The following is a 26,302-nucleotide window of genomic DNA, read 5'->3' as shown; positions in this document are numbered from 1 at the left end:
TTATTTTTCTGCTTATTCCGTTATAGAAATTACCCCGAAGTAATGGCCAAGGAAGAGAATGAAAGTTCTCTTCAAACCAAAGGAAGGTATCTAGTTGGAGTTCCTTTGTGGTACAATGGATTAAGTATCTGGCAGTGTCACTGCTGTGGCGTGGGTTCAATCCCTGGCCCAGGAACCTCCACAGGCCACATGCACCACCGAAAAAAAAAAAAAGAAAAGAAAAAGCCATCTCCAGAGTCAGAGAGTAATCAATCCACATAACACACAGCTCAGCACTGTTTATTCCTTCGTAAAACAACCACATTATGGTGTGCATACACATTTGTTCCTATATTTGGATTATGCAGGGCTTATGTAAGCCCTCCAATTTCAGTTATTCCACCTTCACAGAGAAATGTATCAACATATTTTACTCCCGTTCATACTCACGACATAGAGGTTTCCTTGAAAGTAAAATAAAACACGGCTGCAAACAGAGGTCTTGCCTGGCTTTCATGGATTTATTTGTATTTTTTCTTACAAATCACATCAAATATCACATGGTCCTCAAGTGGTCCCTCTGGTCCGTGCATGGAGGGGACGGTGATCAGAGCCCCTTCGGGAGCATCCCTTTCTTGGGAACCCTGAAGGAGTAACGCCGCTTGCTGCTCAGGTGTCGGGCCATTTGCTTCTGATGATTATCCACCATTTGAGGAAATACAAGCTCATCTTCATCTATACATATTTTAAAACAAATGAAACAATGATCTTCTTTAGACTGTTAAGACATCTCCCATCCCTTAAGCTCGCATTTCCTCACATTAATCTCACAATTGTCAATTGCACAAATACAACACTGCTCTGATTTTGATGATCTCTGCATCCACTGGTGCTAAAACTTTAATGTGGATGTCAGTCAGTTTATATGAAAAAGAATATATACATGTATGACGGGGTCACTTTGCTGTACAGCAGAAACTGGGGAAACATTGTAAATCAACTGTATTTTAATTTTTTAATTAGTTTATACGAAGTGTTTGTATAGAGACTTTGTTACTAGCAAATGAACCATTAGGGAAATGCACAATAACTAGAAAATCTCTTATGAATGAATGGATGGATGAGGGATGGATAGATAAATTTGTAAATGAATGAATAAATGTTACTGTTTTGTGAAAAAATCTGGGGGCATGGAATTAAAAATTCTATGTTAAAAAAAAGTGGGCATATATGGCACATTTCTCAAGAATATAAGCAGAGCGCTGAGGAACAGAATTTAATGTCCAATTGAAGTAAAGCTGAAAAACAACTCTAATGTGACTTTTATCTATAAAATGCCATCCTTTCGCTGGAAGGAGGGAGTGATTTGAGTTGGTCTTCTTCCACCTGGATTTGCCTTCACGTTTTGATACTACGTTTCTCTCCTTCGGGAATATTTGTGGCTAAAGGTATCAAAATAGCCTGAGATACACAGTGTAAATCCTCAAGAGCAAGGTGTGTCTGTGGATAGAAACAACTGCAGTGATTGGAAGCGAGGCCCCCTGCAGGAGGAAGAGGGGCTGAGGTGGGGGGAAGGCGACCCCACCTCCTCTCTCCTGGAGGTCAAAGTTTCTACTCACTGCCTCTTCTGATCTTAAGAGGGGGTGCAACCTTCTTTAGGCCCCTGCAAGTCCAGGGCTCACTCTCTTTTAGTTCTTAATCTCTAGAAATCAAGAGAACTGTCACCCAGAAACTCTCAAAACTGTCTTAGACTCCAAAGTGAAAAGAAGAGGGCTTGTCATGGGTTAAATTGTCATCCCTGCAAAAGATGTTGCAGTCCCGACCGCCACTGCACGTGAATGTGACCTTATGTGGAATTAGGATCTTTGCAGATGATCAAGATGAAAGGGTGGGCCCTAATGTGACTGTGGCCTTGAAAAAGAGGAAATTTGGACAAAGACATGCGCAGGAAGTACGCCACATGAAGATGGAGGCCGACCTCAGGGGTGATGTATCTACAAGCCAAGGATGACACAGCTTGCTGGCAAGTCACCATAAGTTAGGAGTTTGGAAAAGGTTCTCTCTCCTCGCTCTCAAAAGGAACCAGCCCCACTGACATCTTGCTTCTGAACTTGTGGCCTCCAGAAACCTCAGAAATCTGAGGCTTAAGCCCTGTGGTTTGTGGCACTTTGTTACAACAGCCCCAGCAAACTCATTCTCTGCTACACTAGCTATAAATATATATAAATAAAAGAAGAATAAATATAAGAAATTATATAGAAAGGAAGAAGAAAGAAAGAGAAAGAGAGGAAGGAAGGATGGAAGGAAGGAAGAATAAAATAAAGGGAGGAGAGAAGGGAAAGAAAGAAGAGAGAAACGAATCTGTCTGTGGCTTTTCTCACACTCCAAATCTGCTAGTCTTTTTTTTTTTTTTTTTTTTTTTGACTTTTTAGGACCACACCTGGGGCATATGGAAGTTTCCAGGCTAGGGGCCAAAGAGGAGCTGCAGTTGCCAGCCACAGCCACACCAGATCAGAGCCACGTCTGCAACCTACACCACAGCTCATGGCAATGCAAGGTCCTTAACCCACTGAGCAAGGCCAGGGATTAAACCCGCATCCTCATAGATACTAGTCGAGTTTGTTTCCACTGAGCCAAATCTGCCAGAGATTTAAATGAAGGTGGGAGAAGCTGGAGCAGGTGGGCGGTGCCTGCTTCTGGCATGTGCACTGTAGCTTGGAGCACATCTGGACGCATAGACAGCTGGGAAGCGAATGAGCATTAAAATGGCTGATTACATATTTACAGGTGCTTACATTTAACCATTAGTCCTGCTTAAAAGTAGCTGGAGTGTGCCCCAAGTAAATGCTTCTGTCTACACAGCTCTGCAAGTGTGAAGGAGAACCAATTCTTGCCACGAGTGCATCTGGGGACTGGGCAAAGGGCACAGAGGTCAGCTCAGATCCCCCCACTCACTAGCTCTGCGACCTTGGGCAGAAGGTTAAACACGTGGTCTCTTACAAATAGTTCTACTAAGAAGTCATTGCTTACTTGTCTTCTTATTTTTGAAATATATTAATCTAATTGTCTCCAAAAGTAAAATATTGAGGGATCCTTCACTATTCAAGGGTCGAACCTGAGATAACATTAAAAAAAAAAAAAAAAGATTACCATTTCAACACATACTTTTAAAAAGTTGAATTATAAGGTTATTTGCTTATATATAAAAAATGAAGAATAAATATATTCTATTTAAACTACCCCCCAGAACAATGTCGTCTTAAAAAAAAAAAAAAACCCAGAAAATATCAATTAAAGGGAATAAATGGTGTAACAAACTCATGGATAAAATTTCAGAAATCTGAATATCATAGATTAAAGAAATCTGAATGTTACTAACTTAAATAGAAATACATCTAATTTTTAAATTAACTTTTTAAAAGTTATTAGTAACTAAAAGGCTATCCTGAGAAGACTCATCTGCCTTCTCAGTTCATTTTATCAAACAGTTAATGTGGCTGGTTCACATTTAGAATGCTGGAAAAGTATATTTTAATATTTTATGTAGTGGAACAGTCCTTACAAAAGATTTTCTCACTGTTGATATTGTTTCAAATGAGAGAAAATCTCATATAATTGTGACAACTTCCTTCATCTCATTCCTGTACAAACTCCTTTGGCTGGTTCTTGCTATGTATCCTTCATATATATCAGGATTTAATTATTCTTAAATCTTCAGTGAAGTTCTCTCAATAAAATAGCTTTTTGCTTTTAAAGTTTATCTGTATTTTAAATTTTTTGTAGTACAGACACAATTTTTTTATTTTATTGTGAATCTGCGAAATTATTATTACTATTATTTTGCTTTTTATTAGGGCCATACCCACGGCATATAGAAGTTCCTAGGCTGGGATCAAATGGGAGCTACAGCTGCTGGCCTACACCACAGCCACTGCAATGCCAGATCCGAGCTGCATCTGTGACCTACACAACAGCTCATGGCAATTCTGGATCTTTAACCCACTGATGGAGGCCAGGACCGAACCCACATCCTCACGGATATTAGTCGGATTCTTTTCCACTGTGCCACAACAGGAACTCCAAATCTATGAAATGCTGAATGAGAATCCTACAACACCGTTTTGGTTATATACTTTTCCTTTTTTTTTTTTCTTTTGCTAGGAAAATTTTCCATCACAGGATGCAAAATTACACTACGTGAAAATTAATAATACAAGTAACTAAACTGAATGTGGGAATTGACACCTACATTACATGATATAAATATTCATATTACATTATCTATATAAATAAATAGTACATTTATATCCTGACAATCCTGCTTTATATAATGCAAATAAATATCACAAAATAGCTCTTGTGCTAGTACTAAAATGAACCAATTTGGGTTTTTTGGGTTATTTTTACTCTTAGTTAAGCCTCGAAATTACCAAGTGCACATCAGTAAGTCCAGCAAATGCACAACTGATTGCTCCTGGTTCCATTTTCAGTGGGTAATTCATCAGTCACACGACCTCAATGTCAAATCACCTTCTTGAGGGGGATGGTCTGGAGCCACTCCATGGAGTTCACATCAAAGACGTCCACTGCGTTGTCACTGTACACGGAGAGGTACGGGGCACTGTAACCTGGGAGAAAGGGAGGAGGGGACAGCCAGCGTGGGCTTCGTGATTCATTTTTTAATTGGAATTTTTATTAGGATAATTATAGATTCACATGCAGTTGAAGAAATAACACAGAAAGATCTCTTGCACACTGCCCAGGTTTCCCCAATGCAACACTTTGCAAAGCTAGCATACTGATGTTGATAGCATTGACCTAGCCGTCTTAGGCAGATTTCCCCAATTTTCTGGCACTTGTGTGTGTGGGTCTGTGTGTCTGTGTGTCTCTGTGTGTGTATGAAGATCTATACAATTTTATCACCTGTAGAGGTTCATGTAGCCACCATCATAGTCAAGACACGGACTATTTCCAAGGACCCCTAGTGGTGCCCTTTTTAATACCACTCAGCTCCTCTCCATCTCCTCCTCCTTCCTTAATTCCTGGGAATCCATATAATCTGTACCCCATTTCTAACATTCTGTCATTTCAAAAGCATTATGTGAGTGGAACCATATAGTGCTCATGATTAATTATATCTGCTAAACTCAAATACATTTTAAAAAGAAGACACTTCAGATTGGAAACTGGAAAGAATTCCATAAGAGTACTCTAATTATCATATAGTAGCAGCCTCAAAATATTTTTAATAGACACGGTTAACATAAATAAAAACAGCAAACGAATGATGCACATGGATCAAATTACAAAAACCTTTCTAACACCTTCATCCAACAGCAGCTTTATTAAGCAATTTCATAACATTTCAAAATCTGCGGCTCCTAAACCAGGTCATCACACAACAAGAGTATGGTATAAGATTAGAACGGTATAGGAGTTCCCTTTGTGGCTCAGTAGTTAACAAACCCAACTAGGACCTATGAGGATCGGGTTTGATCCCTGGCCTCACTCACTGGGTTAAGGATCCAGTGTTGCTGTGAGCTTTGGTGTAGGTCACAGACACAGCTCCGATCCCTTGTTGCTGTGTCCGTGGCGTAGCCCAGCGGCAGTAGTTCCAATCGGACCCCTAGACTGAGAACTTTCATATGCCGTGGGTGAGGCCCTAAAAACAAAAACAAAAACAAAAGATGAGGACAGTCTATGTGGGGAGTGAAATTAATGAACAAAGCAGTGAAAACTTCCAACCAATAACATTTTTGGAACGTTCTACTTTATTAATGATAACCTCTTGCAGATCCTAAGTACTCTCCTCAACATGAATATGTCTCCCCATTAGGAACAGCAATATAACCACCTCTTCCTATGCTCATGGTGTGCATCTTGGAAGCGTTATTTACCTTTCACGTCCTCCCCTTCCCAGCCCTCTGTCACTTCAGTCCACGGCAATCTGACTTGTGCCTTAAACCCTCCATTAAAACTGCTCTCACTACAAACCATCACCCACCAAGTGTTCTAAAACCAACAGACACGTTTCAGTCTTTATCTTGACAGTTCCATGATACTTGCCTCCCAGAATCTTCCATCTCAGTTTCCTTTGCGGGCTTCCTGCCCTCTGACCGTCCCTCTAATATTTGTATTTCGTGGTCCTCTGACCTGTGCCCTCTTCTCTTGTTACTCTGTTTACTCTCACACCAGCAGTACAGCCTCAGCCTAACCAAGGAAGAAGGCTGACGAGGTCAGAAACCAGTCACTGATTTCATCATTACCATGAGTGGGAGGGCCAGACATCATATGCCTTGATGGGACATATACAAAACTACTAATAAAGTATTCTCATTAGAAGCCTTTAAAGCTCATTTTCAGTGGCAGGAAATTCAGGATATAGAGGGAGAAGTTAGAAAGCACCGTGAGGGGACAGACAGATGCAGACTGTAGAACATCCTATAGGGCAACAAAGCAATGGCATGAAAGACCACTCAAGAGGAGAAGATATTTAAGAGAGAACTATAACATGCAATGTATGGACCTTTTTTGGATTCTGATTCCAAGGGATATACTGTCAAAAGAGATGTCTTTGGGACAATCAGGGATATTTGATAGATGTTGAAAAAGAATCATTGGTGATTTCTTAAGAGGTGATGATAACAATGTGGTTTTGCGAGAAAAATCTCCATATTTTCAGATGCATGTTCAAATGTGTAGAGATGGAATGAGAGCGATGGCTGGGATTGGATTTCAAATACTTCAACAACATAGCAAAAAAATTACATTAGCCTATCCCTTCCTCCTCTGCCCATCTGAATTTGTCCCACCTTGTGTTGTCCTATCTCAGTGAACATCAGTGGCAGCCACTCATTTGCTCAGCTAGGAAGTCTGAGACTCATTCCAATCATTTCTGATTCTCTGGTCCCTGAGCTTCCACTTCCAATCAAAGGCAACGTTTTGTCAATTCTATCTCTTCAATATCCATCAAACCCTCTCTTCTCCATCCCAACTGCCTCTACCATACATAGCTTTAATCCTCAGTTTCTACAGTGACCTCCAAGTTGGTCTCCTGGGCTCCAGTGTCACCTCTCATTATCTTTAACTGCACCACTGGAGCCTAGGGGTTTTTCTGAAGTGCAAATTTAACCACATCAGGGCATCTGTGTCCTGCCTCATGAGAATCCCTCCAGCCCCATCTCCTGAACTCTCATCTTGAACTCCATGCCTGAAACACTGAATTTATTATAGTTCTTCACCAAGTGCAGTGTGTATGGTCTATTCCAGTTATGATGGAGAATTACCCTCCCACCACCAAAAATTATAAAACTGGGAGTTCCCGTCATGGCACAGCAGAAACGAATCTGACTAGGAACCATGAGGTTGCAGGTTCAATCCCTGGCCTCGCTCAGTGGGTTAAGGATCCAGCATTGCTGTAAGCTGCGGTGCAGGTTGCAGAGGGGCTCAGATCTGGTGTTGCTATGGCTGTGGTTCAGGCCAGCAGCTGTAGCTCTGATTAGACCCCTAGCCTGGGAACCTCCATATGCCACAGGTGTGGCCCTAAAAGAAAAAAAAATTATAAAACTGTATGAAACATATGAAATAACTGTCTTTAGGCAGTTATCAGTAGACAGCACAGAACTGCCATTTGTCAAAAGAAGATAAATGCATAAGGTGGGTTCCATATTCCCCTATTTTTCTGCCTAAAGGATATCTCCAAAATTGCAATGCAGGAAAATAGAGCCCAAGCAGAGAGTTGAAGTTTTGCTGGGCAAAATAAACAGATTCTAGTATTTCTGGAATTTGAAAAGCATAGTATGCAGAGAAAGAAGCCACAAAAAAAGTGTTCCAGAAATCTGCATAGCAGTTCTCTGAAGTTCCTGGGCAAGTCCAAAACTGCACGCACATAGGGCAGAACTCCACAAGACCCACTTGGAGCATTGAACAATGAACGGAAATTTTACAGATAGTACAATGCTTGAATTATTTTAGATTTCTGACTCAGACAGAATAGAGAAACACTGACGAAAAATCTAGGCATTCAGTTGAGACCCAGAAAGGCCAGTGTTTAGGTGTAAGGACTAAAAGAAAAGCCAAATAGACCCACCCTAATAAATTCTAAATCCAAGACTCAGCAAAACTAAAGTGACCCATCAGTAGATTAATTGCATGTCAAAACAAAACACACAACCCTCTCTAGAGAAATATACAATATAATCCAAAGTCCATATATCATAGCATTCATAATGTCCAGCAAAGGATAAAAAATAATAAGACATGGAGTTCTGGCTGTGGCATAACAGCATCAATGGCATCTCTGCAGCACCAGAACACAGGTTTGATCCCTGGCTTGGCACAGTGAGTTAAAGGATCCAGCCCTGCCACAGCTATAGCATAGGCTGCAACTGCGGCTGGATCTGATCTCTGGCCCAGGAACTCCATATGTGGCAGGGCAGCCAAAAAAGAAAAAACAATAATAATGACATGGAAAATAACATCCTTAATCAAAAAAAGTAAATATAAGTGGACCTATATAAGCCATATGTTGGAATAATTATAAATAATTTTATAAATAGTTCAATATTTTTTAAGGGCCACAGGTGAGGCATGTAGAAGTTCCCAAGCTAGGGGTTGAATTGGAGCTACAGTTGCCAGCCTACACCACAGCCACAGCAGTGTCAGGTCTGAGCCACATCTGCAACCTATACCACAGCTCACGGCAATGCCCAATCCTTAACCCACTGAGCAGGGCCAGGGATCGAACCTGCATCCTCATGGATACTAGTCAGGTTTGTTACTGCCACACCACAACAGGAACTCCAACAGTTCAAGACTTTATGAAAAAAATATAAACAAATTAGAAAGGAGAAGTTTGGCAAAGAAGTGGAAATTTTTTTAAAAAAGTACTTGAAAATAGAGAATAGAAGATTATAATACCTGAAATGCGTAACAATCCCTGGACAAAGCAGGGGGAAAAGATCAGTGAAACTGAAGACAGAGTCAATATAAATTTAAACCAAAACAGAGAAGGGAAGACAGATTTTTAAAAAACAGAGCCTCAACAACTTGTGCAACAAAATCAAGAAGCCTAATATACATGTAGTTGGATCTCTAGAAAAAAGAAAATGGGTTAAAAAATTTTTAGAAAAGATAATGCCTAAAAAATTTCCCAAATTAATGAAAGATGTCAATCTTCAGATCCAAAAAGTTCTGAAAGCCCCAAGAAGAATACATACAATGAAAACCAAATATAAGCACATGAAAGTCAATCTGCTTAAAACCGAAGACAATGAGAAAATCTTGAAGGCTGTCAAATAGAAAAGACACAGGGAACAATCTTGAAGGCTGTCAAAGAGAAAAGACACAGGGAAACAACAGTAAAAACAGCTGATTTCTCATCAGAGACAGTGGAAGTCAGAGGACAATAGAACTACATTTATAAAGTGTTGAAAGAATAAAACACTTCTCATTTTTTCAGCAAGCCTTCCCAGATTCACCAGTTTAGAATAAGTGTCCTTCCTATGCTCTCCTGTAAAATACTATACTCCTCTATCACAGCATTTGCTTAATTATTGGTCTCATATCATGATAGTAATCTGCATAAGGATACAAACTGTCTATCTTACTGTGTTTAATATTGTGCCCTTAACTTCTGGCATAGCAAGTTGTTCATATTAAGTGTTCAACTGCTATTGTCTAAGTGAATTTTAAAAAAAAAGGCTGTATTTAATTTATAATATGATGACCTGCATCAATAAATTTAAACAGGCTAAAATTACTTAGGAAGCTTATACATAGACTTTATGGAAGCTAAACTTACAAAGCAAAAAGCAATTTACTTAGTAACTATTTCTCATGGTTAATTAACATTCATGTGACTTTCAGTGACCATGAAGATATTTAGGAGCTTACAAAAAAGCAAAAACTTGGATTACGGATATATTTTAGGTAAATAAGCCAATGAATATAGTAAAAATGAAAGGCCAAGTCATTTCCCACGTGTGACTTAGATACAGCTTCACCAGAGCTATTCTACTGAAAAAGACATAGACAAATTAGGAAAATAATCTTCAAAAATAAAGCCTGTCATTAACCATATTTGGACATAGGATACAGAACTGTAATGATGAGGATGGAGAGAGAGAGAGAGAGAGAGAAGGTAATAAATTGTAAGAAAGCCTTACGGCAGTAAGTTGGAGTTGCTGGCCACATCAGTTCCACTGGCCTCGATCTGAGGCCCCTGCTGTCAGTGTAAATTCCGATGCTCTTAAAACACAACAGGTACTCGATACTAGAGATCTCAACGGCACAGAGAGCATCCACTGGTTGATGTGCGATAAAAGACAGTGTAGGGTCACGGGAGTGCAACATCCTGTACGGAATCCCTTCTCTCTTCAAGGGGTATCTCAGGAATCCTGACCGGAATCCCACGCAGAGCTGTTCACTCAAGATGGCCATCCACTGGATGGTGGTTGGGGTTCGCAGCTCTTTGAATTTCCTGTGAGAAATTTTCTTGCTCCTAAATAGCTCATAACAGAAGACCTGGCTTTTCCAAGCAACACAGAGGCAGGTGTGGGCCCCTTGGCACACTGTTCCAGAGGTCATGGTCTGGCACCCTTTGGTTTCTTCCAGCTTGTGGGCATCAGTCTTCTGGCCATCCAAAGCTGACATGGGAAATAACTGGACCTGATGACTTCGTCCCGAGATCACTGCAACCATCCGACCCTGGGGGATGAGCTCAATCTGGTGAATGTTCTTCATGTCACCAACTCGAATAATTTCTACACAAATAAACATATTTGGCAGTCATCTTCAGATTCAAAATAATTTCTATTTATTTCTTTTCGACTGTTCTTCAAATTTTACCCAAAAGCATTAAGAAAGATCCCAATAACAGCAGTTCCTGTGTGGCACAGCGGGGTTAAGGATCCTGAATGATAGCAGCTGTGACACAGGTTGAAACTGCAGCATAGGTTCGATCCCTGGCCCAGGAACTTCCACAGGCTGCAGGTGCAGGCAAAAAAAAAAAAAAAAAAAAGAAGGAAAGTTCCCAATAAAAATGATCTGATAGGGAGTTCCCAGTGTGGCTCAGCAGGTTAAGAACCCAACCAGTGCCCATGAGGATGCTGGTTCAACTCCTGGCCTCTGTCAGTGGGCGAAGGGTCCATTGTTGCCATAAACTGCGGCATAGGTTTCAGTTGCAGCTTGGATCCGTTATTACTGTAGCTGTGGTGACAAGCAGGCAGCTACAGCTCTGATTAGATCCCTAGCCCTGGAACTTCCATATGCCTCAGGGGCAGTTATGAAAAGAAAAAGAAAAAAATGATCTGATAAATCTTCCTAATGTCATTAACTTGAATAATTTCTCTACAAATAAAACAGTAAGTTGCCTTCAAATTAGCTATGTTTTCTCATCTTTAAAAATTTCTTTATCAAGGTATAATTGACAGATAACATTAGTTTCAGAAATACAACATAATGATTCAATATTTGTATATATTGTGAAATGGTCACCACAATAAGTCTAGCTAACATCCAATACCGTACATAATTATTTTTTCTTGTTAAAAAAAAAAAAAACTTCTAAAACCTACTCTCTTAGCAACTTTCAAATATAGAGCATGGCATTACTAACTATGGTCAACTTTCTGTGCATTACATATCCAGGACCTATTTATTTTATAACTGGAAGTTTGTACCTTTTAAACCCCTTCACTCATTTTGCCCATTACCCCCACCACTGGCAACCACTAATCTCTTCTCTGTATCTAGAACTTGTTTGTTTAGATTCCACATATAAGTGAGATCATATGGTATTTGTCTTCTCTGTCTGATTTACTTCACTTGGCATAACACCCTTGGGTCCATGTTGTTGCAAATGGAAAGATTTCATTTTTCATGACTGAATAATATCCCATCGTGTGTGTGTGTGTGTGTGTGTGTGTGTGTGTGTGTGTGTAAAACACATCTTTATCCATTCATCTATTGATAGACACTTAGGTGGTTTCCATATCTTGAATATTACAAATAAGGCTGCAATGAACATGGGGGTGCTGATATATTTTCAAGTTAGTGCTTTTGTTTTCTTCAAATAAATCTCCAAAAGTGAAATTGCTGGATCATATGGTAGTTCTGGTTTTTTGTTTGTTTGTTTGTTTTTGAGGAACTTCCATACTGTTTTCCATGTGGCTGCATTAGCATACATTCCCGGGAGTTCCTGTTGGGGCGCAGCGGAAATGAATATGAATCTGACTAGGAACCGTGAGGTTGTGGGTTGGATCCCTGGGCTAGCTCAATGGGTTGGGGATCCAGCGTTGCCGCGAGCTGTGGTGTAGGTCAAAGACATGGCTCGGATCTGGCATTGCTGTGGCTGTGGTGTAGGCCAGCAGCTGTAGCTCTGATTCGAATGACTATATATACATTCCCAACAACAGTACACAAGGGTTCTCTTTTCTCCATATCCTCACTAACACTTGCTACTTCTCAGTTTTTTGATAATAGCCATTCTAACAGGTGTGAGGTGATATCTTGCGGTTTTGATTTGCATTCTCCTAGTACTTTTTCATGTACCTGTTGGCCATCTGTATGTCTTCTTTGGAAAAATGTCTATTCAGAGCCTCTGACCACCTTTTAATCTGATTGCTTAGGGTTTTTTTGTTTGTTTGTTTTGCTATTGAGTTGTATGAGTTCTTTATATGTTTTGGATATTAACCCCTTATAAGATAGGTGATTTGCAAATAATGTCTCCCATTTGATAGACTGCCTTTTCATTTTGCTGATGGTTTCCTTTGCTATGCAGAAGAATGTTTCCCCATTTTAAAATTATTTCCAATTATTATGCCAATGGATTTAAATCAGGCTCTAATAAAATCAGACACCAACTCAAAGGGGGTTTGAAAAGGATTTTTAAAAGATAGGAAGAGAAGAATAAAAGATCAAAAATCATATAGGTAAAAAAGGTAATTATTCCAGTGATAAATAATTACTTTAATGATAAAATTAGCATAATAAAGCACTAAACTTAGTCCTAAAACTTCAGACAGCAAGGTGAACAACTCTCAATGTCTAACAGATGGAAACATACCACTTCTTTAGGGGAAAAAACTGTCCTTTTTTCCAGTGCTCAATTGATTCCATCACTATACAAATATTTATTGAGTGACTACTATATGCCAGGCGCTGTTTAAGTGCATGGAATACAGTATTGAACGAAGAGTTCAATACCGCTCTTATGCTGACACCTGGTGGACACTTCATAGGCCTCCTCCCCAGGACTGAGTCACCCACACAGCAGGGAGGGCTTCAATAGAGAACAAAGCAAGTTCTCCTTTATCTAACCTACACTGGAATACAAGACATTCAAGAGCATAGCTCTATTAGAATGGCCCCTCTTCACTTCATCTACACCCTCTCCCCCTCTTTCTCAAACAACCATGACAGCCTAACAAAAACAGATATCTCTGCTGTCTTATCTGGGAAATACACAGTTTTATGTTGCTGAGGAATCAAGCAGAACTGTGTTTTCTTTCATGCACCAACTTGAACATGATAAACTAACTTCTTACAGTGGACTTATTAGATAAAACTGCCTGTGAAGATATTTAGACTCCAGGGGATTATGGGTTTCTAAAAGCAGAGAAGTCATCCTTTGCCTTGAAAACACCTCAAATCAGATGTGGAAAATTTCTTTTACACAAAGAGAAAAAAAACTGATATTGTTATTATTATTAGAGTTTAAAGTTATTCTAGAACAGTAAAGACTCTCCTTACCGTCTATGGTGACGTGGACAACAAATAACCCTTCTTCATTTCCCAGAGCAATTCTTTTGTGGTCTATATTTGACACATAAATAAAAACATCAGGCACTTTTTTGGGCAAATATTAAAGTGAAGCTAATAGGATAAACTGGACAACTTTATCAATGTTGAAGAAGTTTAGAAATCAAAGTAAATACATATTTAGTAATATTACAATGAAAAGAAACAGTAAGAATAATTAATTTGTACTATGATTTTGCTTTCAGATTACAGAAGAATAAAACATTACTTTTCTCAACAGAAAGATCATTATAAAGTAATCTTTATAAGTACTTAAAATAACATATACATTCAAATGATACACTTTGAAATTTGATATAAATGTGATGTTTCATGAATGAAAAAAATTATAATTTAATTTGTCAGTGACTGTGGCCTGAGCTGTAACAGCACAGGAGTGTGTGTGTAAGAACAGTGAAAAGTAAAACTGAAAAGTGAAAAGATAGCACTTATGAGTGAATGCTTTGAATACAAAGCACAGAAACATTTATTAGCTTATTCAATCCTCTCCATAGCTGAAAAACTGGAATTATCTGCATTTAACACAAAAAATTTAGCAACTAGCTTTGTGTTACCCAGGGGGCAATAGCTAAGCAGCTCTTACTGTCACCATCACATAAGGCAGAAGAAACGCTGTTTAAGAAATACAGGAGTTCCTATTGTGGCACAGGGGGTTAAGGATCCAACACTGTCTCTGCAGAGGCAAGGATTTGATCCCTGGCCCAGTGCAATGGTTTAAGGATCTGGAGTTGCTGCAGCTGTGGCATAGAGGGCAGCTGCAACCCAGATTCAACCCCTGGCATGGGAATTTCCATATGCCACAGGTGCAGCAAAAAAAAAAAAAAAAAAAAAGAAAGGAAGGAGGGAGGGAGGGAGGAGAAAAAAAAAGAAACACAGGTATTCTTGTTTATTGATAAAACTTTTTTTTTTTTGTCTTTTTAGGGCTGCACCCCCGGCATATGCAGGTTCCCAGACTAGGGGTCAAATTAGAGCTGTAGCTGCCAGCCTACACCACAGCAACACCAGATCCGAGCTGCATCTGCAACCTATACCACAGCTCATGGCAACGCTGGATCCTTAACCCACTGAGCGATGCCAGGGATCAAACCTAAATCCTCATGGATGCTAGTCAGATTTGTTTTCACTGAGCCATGACAGGAATTTCTACTGATAAAACTTTTGATATTAATCTTAGCAATTCATTCATTTATTCACTAGTTTTTCACTTATTTATTGAGTATTGGTTTGGGAATTCAGAACTTCTCAGGCTTGAGAAAGGTATTCCTGTAGATTAAAGTAACACTTTTTTAGGGCGTTCCCTCGTGGTGCAGCAGGTTAAAGATCTGGCATTTCCATTGCTGTGGCTTGGGTTGCTGCTGTGGAGCAGATTCAGTCCCTGGCCTGGGAATTTCTACATGCCATGGGTGTGGCCAAAAAGGAAAAAAAGAAGAAACACCCTCTTGGGCAGGGCCTGGGGAGCCATCATGGAATCAACTATATTTTTGCAGAGAATCTGATGAGTAACATAGGATGGAAGGGGAAGGACACTCCCACCCACCCCACCAATAGCCAGATTTCGAGGTGGTGAGGGGCGTGGACCTAACAGGATAAATATTATAAATCCATACCTACGATTGCAGCTGTCTGGGTGGTTTTGATCAGGGACAGGTTGCTGTCACAAGCCTCTTTCAGAACATAGACTGTGCGGTCTCTGCGATGACTTTTTCTCAATATCTTGTGCAGTTTGCTCAGCACTCCCACCCACGCACTCTTCTCATTCTCGCTATCTGCTAAGATTGGGATTGAATATCTATTACTAGGTGCCGAGAGCTGGGAAGCTGTGACCTAGAACGATTTAAGGAATACCTAGGTTATTAGACAGCAGACATTCTTTAGGCCAGACTGTTCAGCATTTCTCATTCAATGCACCATTGGTAAACGGCACTTCTGGTAATATTACCCTCCTCCTGTCTAAAAAAATAAATGATGTGAGCTCCAGAACCCAGATCAAAAGCAAAATGTCAGAATCCTTTCTATTTTGATCTTCATAAAACCATCCCTGTTCTCCGACTACCTAAAATCTTAATACTTCATTAAATGAAACTAGCTATGATTTACCAAGTGCTCACTCTGTACCAGGAACTGCTCTAAGGAATTTGCAGGGTTTTTTGTTTTTTGTTTTCTGTTTTTTGTTTTTAGGGCCGCACTCATGGCATATGGAGGTTCCCTGGCTAGGGGTCCAATCAGAGCTGTAGCCGCAGGCCCACAGCACAACCACAGCAATGCTGGATCCGCAACCTACACCACAGCTCACAGCTCACGGCAATGCTGCATCCTTAACCCACTGAGCCAGGCCAGGGATGGAACCCACATCCTCATGGATGCTAGTTGGGTTCATTAACCACTGAGCCATGATGGGAACTCGGAAACTTTCATGTTTTAATTGATTGAATCCTCCCAGAAACTTCAGTGAGTGGATATTACTGTTCTCTCCATTTTATCTGCAAGAAGCACAGCGAGGTAGAATGCAGGCATTACGATGCCGGAACCTACACTCTGACCCTCTATTTCTTTCATTCTAACGCACAGCTTTGCCCCTTTAGATATCTCTGAAATGGCAATGCTTTGCAACTGCAATCATTATAATCATTATAATATCGCATTATAATCATTGCGATATTACGGAGTGCTCAGGAGGTTTTCATTGTTGCTGTTGTTACAAATATTCAGAAATACTTAAGTTTTCCTGGCTGCTACCTGCCTCTACTTTACATCATTACTAGTAAATGGCAAATCAAATTTAAATTTTAAAATATATAATTAGGCTAGCAGGACCCTACATTCATTTACAAAACTTTTCTTTTGTGAGCATCAAGGAAGCAGCAATGACACCATAAATTCCCACCCGGTAAGTCAGCTCCAAGAGGCCAGGTCTCAGTAGGCTCTCTGGGTGGCTGGATAGAGTCTAAATAGATTTCTTAGCTCTTTGGCCTAAGGAACGAAGAGTGCTTCTGTCTGGCCTTTGTTAAATACAAGATTTGTAGGCTGACTGTAACCACACAGGTTGCAAGGGGACAGCAGTCCTTTGCTTTCTCTGTCACTTTAACTCATTCCGGAATCACTTTTTACATCACTTTTTACATACATTTTTTAAAGAGCAGAGTGTCTACTTTTTAAGAGATCACAAAACTACCTCCTTCTCCAATTTTTCCACTTTGTACTCTTGGCTTGAATCTGAATTATGACTTCAACATATTGCCTCAGAGGAAACTTATTTTACGAAAATGCCTCTGGTTTTCGAAGCCACACATTCATGTTACTGCAGGCCCATGAATCCTCAGCCATATATATCTTTCTCCCTCTGTCACTGTTTTTTCCCTCTTCTTTCACCACCTTCCCCACTCGAGTACTGTTCTGCTTTGTCAGCTTCACCTGTTTTCAGCTATGAATTGAATCTGTCCTGTTACCTTAGTGCGGGATGAATGGACGCCCTCAGGAATATTTGTATTTTAAGTCTTAGATTTAACTGTAGGATGGAAGACTAGGACATGTGCAAAAAGCTCTTCACAGTATTTCTGAATGAGAACAGGGTGATGGATTTATTGTGGCAAATGGGAGGGAGAGGAAAGTGACTCCACAGCACCTCTAAAATCTCAACTCAGGGGACCTCCGGCAGCCCAAAGAGCCTTGATCCCTATACACAGGCAAGGAGAGAAACAAAAAGGATCTTAAAAGGGATCCAAGGGCAGCAGGCATGCTTACTTTAAACATACGAGGCATTTCCTTTCTCCTTAAGGGAATGAAATCAGAGGGCCAGACTGAACTGACGGAAAACGCTCCATCCCTGGAGGAAAAGCAAGACACTGGGAGTGAGGAGAATCACCCGAAAGTGAGTAAAACGTCACACTCAATTTTAATTTCCTTGATTTTTAACATTCCTTTTTGACAGTGATTAAAATGGAATACCAAGAGGACCCGGCCAGCGACGTATTATCAGAAAATCCAAGTTGATTCTGGGCTGTCCCTGACTCACAGTTCAAATGAAACTAGGAGGAGTTCCTCTCGTGGCTCAATGGTTAATGAATCCGACTAGGAACCATGAGGTTGCGGGTTCGATCCCTGGCCTTGCTCAGTGGGTTAAGGATCTGGTGTTGCCGTGAGCTGTGGTGTAGATCACAGATGCGGCTCGAATCCCACATCGCTGTGGCTCTTGCATAGGCCGGTGGCTACAGCTCGGATTCGACCCCTAGCCTGGGAACTTCCATAAGTCGAGGAAGCAGCCCAAGAAATGGCAAAAAGACAAAAAAAAAAATGAAACTGGGAAATGAGCATCAGTCTGACTCCAAAGCCACAGACCCAGAATATGGGTCACGTGCCCTCAGATCAACTCCTTTCTATGCTTTTGAAATGTTCTTGAGATATACTCTACATATAATAAACTGAACATATTAAAAGTGGACAATCAGATTCGAAGTTTTGACTTATGTATGCACCTGTGAGACCCCCACCACACGGGAGATAATGAACCTGTCCATCACTGCCCAAAGTTTCCTCATGCAGTTTTCTAACCCCTTCTCCCCCTCCAACCTTGGCACTCCTCCCCCTTCCCCCACTGATCCACTTTCAGCCACTCTAGATTAATTTGCATTTTCCAGCATTTTATAGAACTGGAAACAAACGACACATGTTCTCTTTGTCTGGCTTTTTCTCAGAATAATTTTGAGATTAATTTCTGCTGCCACATGGATTAATACTTTTTTTTTTTTGTCTTTTTGTCTTTTTGCCATTTCCTGGGCCGCTCCCGCAGCATATGGAGGTTCCCAGGCTAGGGGTTGAATCGGAGCTGTAGCTGCAGGCCTACACCAGAGCCACAGCAATGCAGGGTCCGAGCCGCATCTGCGACCTACACCACAGCTCCCGGCAACGCCGGATCCTTAACCTGCTGGGCAAGGCCAGGGATCAAACCCACAACCTCATGGTTCCTAGTCGGATTCGTTAACCACTGAGCCACGATGGGAACTCCATTCATTTCTTTTTCTTGATGAACAATAATATTTCATTGTATGCATATGCCACAATGTATTCATCTGTTAACAGCCATGGAGGTTGTTTCAAGTTTGGGGCTATTTTAAACAAAGTTGCTATGGATGTTCATGTATGTCTTTATGGATATATGCTTTCTCTTGGGGAAATACCTAGAACCACAAAGACTAGCTCATACATTAGGTGTATATTTCACTTTTTTTTTCTCTTTATGGCCACACCTGTGGTACATGGAGGTTCCCAGGCTGGGGGTTGAATCAGAGCTGCAGCTGCCAACCTACACCACAGCCATAGCAACACCAGATCCAAGTCGCATCTGCAACCTATGCCACAGCTTGCAGCACTCCCAGATCCTTAACCCACTGAGTGAACAAGGCCAGGGATCCTGTGTCCTCACAGAGACTACATCAGATTCTTAACCCGCTGAGCCACAATGGAAAACTCCTATATTTAACTTTTACGCTCTTCCAAAGTGGTTATATGATTTACAAAGCAATGTAGGAGAGATTGCTTTGTATGAGGGGTCCTCCACATCCTGTCAGCACCTGAAATAGTCTTTTATTTTATTTTATTTTATTTTATTTAATTTATTTTTATTTAATTTATTTTATTAGTCTCTTTTTAATTTATTTTATTTTTGCTTTTTAGGGATGCACCCATGCATATGGGGGTTCCCAGGCTAAGGGTCAAATCAGAGCAATAGCCGCCGGCATACACCACAGCCACAGCGATGCCAGATATGAGCCACGTCTGTGACCTACACCACAGCTCATGGCAATGCTGGATCCTTAACCCTGAGCAAGGCCAGGGATCGAACCTGCAGCCTCATGAATCCTAGTCAGATTCATGAAATAGTCTTTTAATTTTAGTCTTTCTTATGGATGTCTAGTGGTGTCTCCTTGTTTCATTTGAATTTCCCTAATAATTAATGATGCTGAGCAGATGCTTATTAATGTGCTTATTTGGCATATGTATCTTCTATGTTCAAGTATCTTTTCAAATCCTTTGCCCACTTTTTTTTTATTAAGCTATTTTCGTATTGAATTTAAGAAAATTTTATAAAGATAAATTTTATAAATTTAGATAAATTTTATAAATTTATCTAAAGGATATAAGTCCTTTTCAGATATTTGAATTGCCCCAGTCCACAAATCCTATGACCTCTCTTAACCACATATTTCAGGGAGCAGAAGTTTTAAATTTTGAAGAAGTCCAGTTTATCAATGTTTTCATTTTATGTGTTGTCTTTGGTGTTTTATTTAAGAATTATTTCCCTTATCCAAGATCAGGAAAGTTTTCTTCTATGTTTACTTTTAGGTACTTTATACTTTAAGGTTTCACATTTAGTTCTATGATCTATTTTGAGTTAGTTTCTGTGTATAGTAAAAAGTATAGATCAGAGTTGATTTGTTTACATATGGATATCTAAAATTCCAATATCATTTGTTGATAGCTTTGCAACATGTTCAAAATATTGTATATATTAAAGTAACAGAATAGAAAATCCAGAAATATGTTTACAAATATATTTTATATATGAAAATATATATTTATATAACAAACACATACTTGCATGTATATTATAAAATATATATTTATGTATTATATATAAATATACTGTATATACTTATACATATCATATATAAATAAATTTTATATGTATATTATATATTTCCAGACTTTTTTTCAAAGTTGTTTAGGCTTTTCTAGCTCTTTTTCACTTCTCCATGAATTTTAGAATCACCTTGTCAATTTCTACAAAAAAGAATTAAGAAGCCTACTGGAATTTTAATTAAAATTGTGTTGAAACTACAGACCAGTTTCGAGAACATATAAATATGATCCCTGTTACTCCATCTTAGTTGGAAGTAGAAGTCTATTTGATCCAATTCACTTGATATTTTTCAACTTCTCCAATATTTAGAACAAACTCTTTTCTTTCCCCTAATGCAATCGTCTTCCATTATATCCTTAAAGCTGTCAGTGTTACTTTCACTTTCTCGGTCTTGATGACTTAAAACCTCAGTACCAGGGTTCCTGTGGTGGCTTAGCAGTTAACCATGAGGTTGTGGGTCCGATCCCTGGCCTCACTCAGTGGATTAAGGATCCAGCGTTGCCGTGAGCTGTGGTGTAGGTCACAGACGTGGCTCAGATCCAGTGTTGCTGTGGCTCTGGCGTAGGCCAGCAGCTATAGCTCTGATTCAACCCCTAGCCTGGGAACCTCCATATGCCACAGGCATGGCCCTAAAAAGACAAAAACAAACAAACAAAAAACCCTCAGTACCATCTGGTAGTGTTACTTTGTTTGTTTTTTTTGTTTTGTTTTGTTTCGTTTTAGGGCCACAGCTGCAGCATAAGGAAGTTCCTAGGTCAGGGGTCAAAGCGGAGCTGTAGCCACTGGCCACAGCCACAGCCACACCAGATCCAAGCCACATCTGTGACCTATGCCACAGCCTACAGCAACACTGGGCCTAGAAGATTCAGAAGAGTTAGGGGAACAGAGAACATATTGCATTTCCCTCAACAGAATATACTTGCTATACATTCAGAATCTTTATTAAACATCTAAACAGTGTCTGGAGTGACATCTGCAAAAATGGCAGAGTAAGGATCTCTAAAGAGTCTCTCCTGCATAAAATAAATGAGAAAACTAACAAAACTCATCAGAATCAACTTTTTCAGAACTCTCTAATTTAACCAAGGTTTGTGGCACTCTGTGATGTATTTATTAAAAAAAAAAAAAAAAACAGCTGAGGAGATCCTACTCTGGCATAGTGTGTTAAGGATCTGGCATTGCCAGAGCTATGGGTGGTGTCAATCTCTGGCCCAAGAACTTCCATATGCTGCAGATGCAGCCATAGAAAGAAAAAAAAGAGCAAACTAAACCGAGAACAAGCAGAGGAAGGAAATAATAACGATTAGAGTGAAAATGAATGAAATAAAGAATAGGAAAAATAAGAGAAAATCAAGAAAACCAAAAGTTGGTTCTTTGAAAAGATCAGCAAATGATCTTTGTCAAAATGACAAAGCTAAAGCTAAATGGAACAAGAAAAAAAATGAAATTACTAAAGTCAGCAGTGAAAGTGAGAACACTACTTCTGCTCTTTCAGAAATTAAAAGTATAAAGAAATACTATGAATGAGTATATGCCCCCCTCAAATTGGATAATCTAAATAAAATGGAAGCATTCCTAAAAAAACAAAACAAAACCACAAAGCTGACTCAAGAAGATAAAGAAAACTTTAATAAATTTAAAAAAGTAAAGAAATTGAACTACAGTAGAAAATTGACAAAACACTGTAAACCAGCTATAACGGAAAAAAAATAAAAATCATTTTTAAAAAAGAGAGAGAGATTGAACTAGTACTCAAAAAATATCCCATAAAGAAAGGTCCTGGGGAGTTCCCATTGTGTCACAGTGGAAACAAATCCAACTAATATCCATGAGGATGCGGGTTCAATCCCTGGCTTTGCTCAGTGGGTGGGGGATCCAGTGTTGCTGTGGCTGTGGTGTAGGCCAGCAGCTGCTGATCTGACTACTAGCCTGCCCATATGCTGCCCGTGCAGCCGTAAAAAACAAACAAAAAAAAACTTTCTCATCACTTGGTCTTTCCTTTACCTAGATCACTCCTTCACCAAATATTTATAAATTTCATTTCTTTACTAAGAGTTCTGAACAAACAAGTCATTATTTGGTATTAGAAAATAACATTTTAATACAAAAGGCAACTCAAAGTGGTTCAAAGACCTAAATAAATTCGACTCCTGCCCTGGGAAGTTCCATATGCTGTGAGTGCAGCCCTGAAAAGCGAAAGAAAGAAAGAAAGAAAGAGAGCGAGAGAGCGAGAGAAAGAAAGAAAGAAAGAAAGAAAGAAAGAAAGAAAGAAAGAAAGAAAGAAAGAAAGAAAGAAAGAAAGAAAGAAAGAAAGAAAGAAAGAAAGAAAAAAGAAGGAAGGAAGGAAGGGAGGGAAGAAAGGAAGGAGAAAAGATAAGAAAAGAAAGAGAGAGAGAAAGAGAAAGAAAGAGAGAAAGAGAGAAAGAGAAAGAAGAAGGAAAGAAAAGAAGAAAGGAAGAAAGAAGGAAAGAAAGAAAAGTCCTGGACCAGATGACTTGACTAGTGAATTCTACTGAACATATCTAATGCCAAAACTTCACAAACACTTACAAAAGAAGAGAAAGTACTTCCCAACTTATTCTGAGGTCAGTGTACACTAACACCAAAGATGGCCAAAGACAGCACAAGAAAAAAAAAAACTATAGACCAATATCCTATATTAATATAGATGCAAATATCCTCAATAAATTCTATTGAATCCAATCCAGCAGCATCCAAAAAGGATTATATACCATGACCAAGTGAGATTTACTCCAGGATTGTAAGGCTGGTTCTATACACTAATAGCAATCAAAGTAATATGTCATAGGAATAAAGGGGAAAACAACTACATGATCTTCTTAACAGACACCCCAGAAGCACTAGTCAAAACCGAGTGCCCTTTCCGGAAAAAAACAATCAAAAAACCAGAATGGAAGTTCATTTTCTCAACCTGATAAAGGGCATCAGCCATGAAAACTAATGAAGTATCGATAGATGCTACATGAGTGAACCTTGAATCTTCTTTGCTTAGTCAAAGAAACCAGTCATAAAACTCCACATGTGGTATGATTCCATTTGTGTAAATATTCAGACTAGGCAAATCCAGAGAAACAGAAACAAATTAGTGGTTGCCAGGGGCTGGGGGCAGGGGTGAATATAGAGTGATTGCTGATTAATAAGGCTTGTTCTTGGTGTGATGAAAATGTTCCAAAATTATATGATGGTTTTACAACCTTGTGAATATACTAAAAACCAGTGAATTACACACTTTAAAATGGTGAATTTTGTAATACATGAATAATATTTCAAGGTAGAGTGTCTAATTTTGAGGTTATGTTTCTTTTCCTGCTACACACACATACACACACAAAATAAACTTTTGACTAAAAAACTCTTAAAAGGATTATGCAATTATAAGCCATACCTAAGAGGTAATGATGCAAATCTTAGACAAACATCTTCTATTTTAAAGTTCACATGGCAATGGAAAAAATAATAAAGTTACCATAAGTTAAAGAACAACCCTATTGTTAAAATATCAAAAACAATTTTTATTCCCAGTTTTGTTTTTTTTTTTTCTTTTTGGCCATGCCTAAGGCATGCAGAAGTTCCCAGGCCAGGAATCAAACCTGCACCCCCGCAGTGATCCAAACCACAGCAGTGACAATGCTGGATTCCCAACCTTCTGAACCATCAGGGCATTTCTATTCTCAAATTTGTTTGATAAAAATTGTTCTCCCTTTCAAAGCTTACCTCAAGTCAATCACTTGACTCACTACAACACTGGGCTTTGAGTCTTTTTCTTCGTCCACATCATACAGAAAGAGTTTGAAGTCGCAAACTACAGCCAACGCCCTCTGCCATCCTTTTTTCATTCCTGCTTTCTTGGGGATCTTTAGTTTTTATTTTTCAAAAAAAAACAAATAAAAGCAATCCAAGCTGAAACATCAAATCCTACCCAATTATTACATATAAAATTAAAACAATAAAAATGTATTGGAAATCTATCACTTTTCTTGTTAAAGACTGGAACAGAACCATATACATAATTGAAATTTTAAAACAAGGCAGTTCCTTTGAGGACTGAACGATTCTTGTGTTGTGAAAATAAGATTAATACCATTTCAATTAACTTGAATACCAGTCACAGCTTTGCCTCGAGGTAATGTTAAATTCAAGTTGTGTAGCCTCAAATTCAACTCAGATTTTAAATATTTCCCAAGAAGATTATTTTCCTTTTAGTCTCATAATTTATCATTGCTGATTGGAAGTCAAAGTTATATCATGAGTAGAAAGTTTAGCTCTTGCTCATTGCAAGGTAATATCTAAGAGGAAACACTGGGACATTTGAAAACATCCTTTTGGGGACAGCTAAAATTTGTTCTGAAATTACTTTGGGATGGAATAAATATTTTCAATTGCATGTAATTAGTACTGTGTAACAAACATATCATAAATATTTCTGATAAATGTGCACACATCGCACATTTTGAAAAATGGTTAATTAACTCTTTAAAAGAGTTCATCTGGAGTTCCCGTCGTGGCTCGGTGGTTAACAACTCTGACTAGGAACCATGAGGTTGAGGGTCTGATCCCTGGCCTCGCTCAGTGGGTTAAGGATCTGGCGTTGCCATGAGCTGTGGTGTAGGCTGCAGACGAGGTTCGGATCTTGCGTTGCTGTGTCTCTGGTGTAGGCCGGCGGCTACAGCTCCGATTCGACCCCTAGCCTGGGAACCTCCATATGCCGCAGGAGCGGCCCTGGAAACGGCGAAAATACAAAAAAAAAAAAAAAAAGTTCATCTGAACCCCCAAACCGACACTTACCCAGACATGGCCTTCATAGGCCGTTCCCATGCCTTTCTGTGGGTCTAGGCAGAAAGCAACTTTCTTCTGATGAAAAGGCACTGGACAAGCTCTGGGAGCTTTTTCTACACAAGTTGTATGACATGAGAACCCACAGGCTTTTTGAAGGAAAGAAAGAGATATGATTGTGGTGATGGCAGGGCGGGGGGATACAATGATTTGACACCTTGACCCCCCCTGCAGAGGTCGAAACGGTAAAAATGACATTTCCCAGACTCTGTTGGAACTAAGTTTTCGACCTGATTTAAGCTCCACTAAAACCACAACTTTCTGTGAGACTTTGAGTAGAGTCAAAGCCTGGAGATGCAGGATGTAGCACATCCATTTTACTGGCTTGGATCTTGGTAGATGGAGGGTGAGTCACAGCCACAGAAGTGGCTTCCTAACCTGATGGGAGCTTTCTTAACTCTAGAGCAGCAGGGTCCTTCCTGACCCTGGCAGAAGTTGCAGGTTTTTAAGGGCTGCAGTAATGGTGACAACTTCCAGAGCTGCCATCTTGTGACACCAGTGGCAGCTGTCCTGGGCTCAGCAGAGACTGAGTGATGCTGGCAGCAGCAAACACTCCTGGGAGCCCAGCTCAGAAACTGCCTCTACTGACCTAGGAGAATTGTGTTGAGTACGTAATTCTCCATTTTAAATCCCGTTTTGTTTAATACACTGGGACTCATTTATGGCTAAGGTGTCTCTGACTTTCATGGTGTAGAGGGCAGGAAAGTTGTCTTGCTCAGCTCGTGAATGTGGTCCTCAGACTCTACTAGTGCTACAGAGAACAAAACACATCTCGATACATCTTCCTAGAAAGTGTGGCCCTGCCTGCAGGTGCTGTTCACACAGGCTGTGAGAACATGAAGCCCTGTGGAGTTGCACAGAGGTCCCCCTCATCCTCCCACAACCACCCATCCAATCTTTCTGATATGAAACAGATTCAGAGAGACTTTTAATAAAGGGATCAGTTCATGGCCACGCTGCTATAATTCAAAGAGAACAAAATTTTGGACTTCCTGTTGTGGCTCAGAGGGT

At 39.7% G+C, this 26,302-nt stretch overlaps 1 protein-coding gene across 1 annotated transcript in view; it reads right to left on the bottom strand.

Annotated features, from left to right (window-relative positions):
* Positions 1–2,593: 2,593 nt before the first annotated feature.
* The window catches only part of LOC125116233 (serine/threonine-protein kinase MRCK alpha-like), a gene marked incomplete at its 5' end in the record, with an annotated part of 66,932 nt that continues 43,223 nt past the window's right edge, over positions 2,594–26,302 (bottom strand). Inside the window, 8 exons of the mRNA XM_047761264.1 lie at positions 2,594–3,094; positions 4,510–4,607; positions 10,146–10,742; positions 13,732–13,794; positions 15,408–15,624; positions 17,542–17,623; positions 24,173–24,312; positions 25,244–25,380. Of these exons, the coding sequence (XP_047617220.1) occupies positions 2,999–3,094; positions 4,510–4,607; positions 10,146–10,742; positions 13,732–13,794; positions 15,408–15,624; positions 17,542–17,623; positions 24,173–24,312; positions 25,244–25,380 (1,430 nt within the window). The remainder of the gene's footprint in view (positions 3,095–4,509; positions 4,608–10,145; positions 10,743–13,731; positions 13,795–15,407; positions 15,625–17,541; positions 17,624–24,172; positions 24,313–25,243; positions 25,381–26,302) is intronic.

Source organism: Phacochoerus africanus, chromosome 15 (assembly GCF_016906955.1).
Source record: "Phacochoerus africanus isolate WHEZ1 chromosome 15, ROS_Pafr_v1, whole genome shotgun sequence".
Lineage (NCBI taxonomy): Eukaryota > Metazoa > Chordata > Mammalia > Artiodactyla > Suidae > Phacochoerus > Phacochoerus africanus.
The sequence above is the reverse complement of the archived record's forward strand: the minus strand, read 5'-3'. Positions and strand labels throughout refer to the sequence as shown.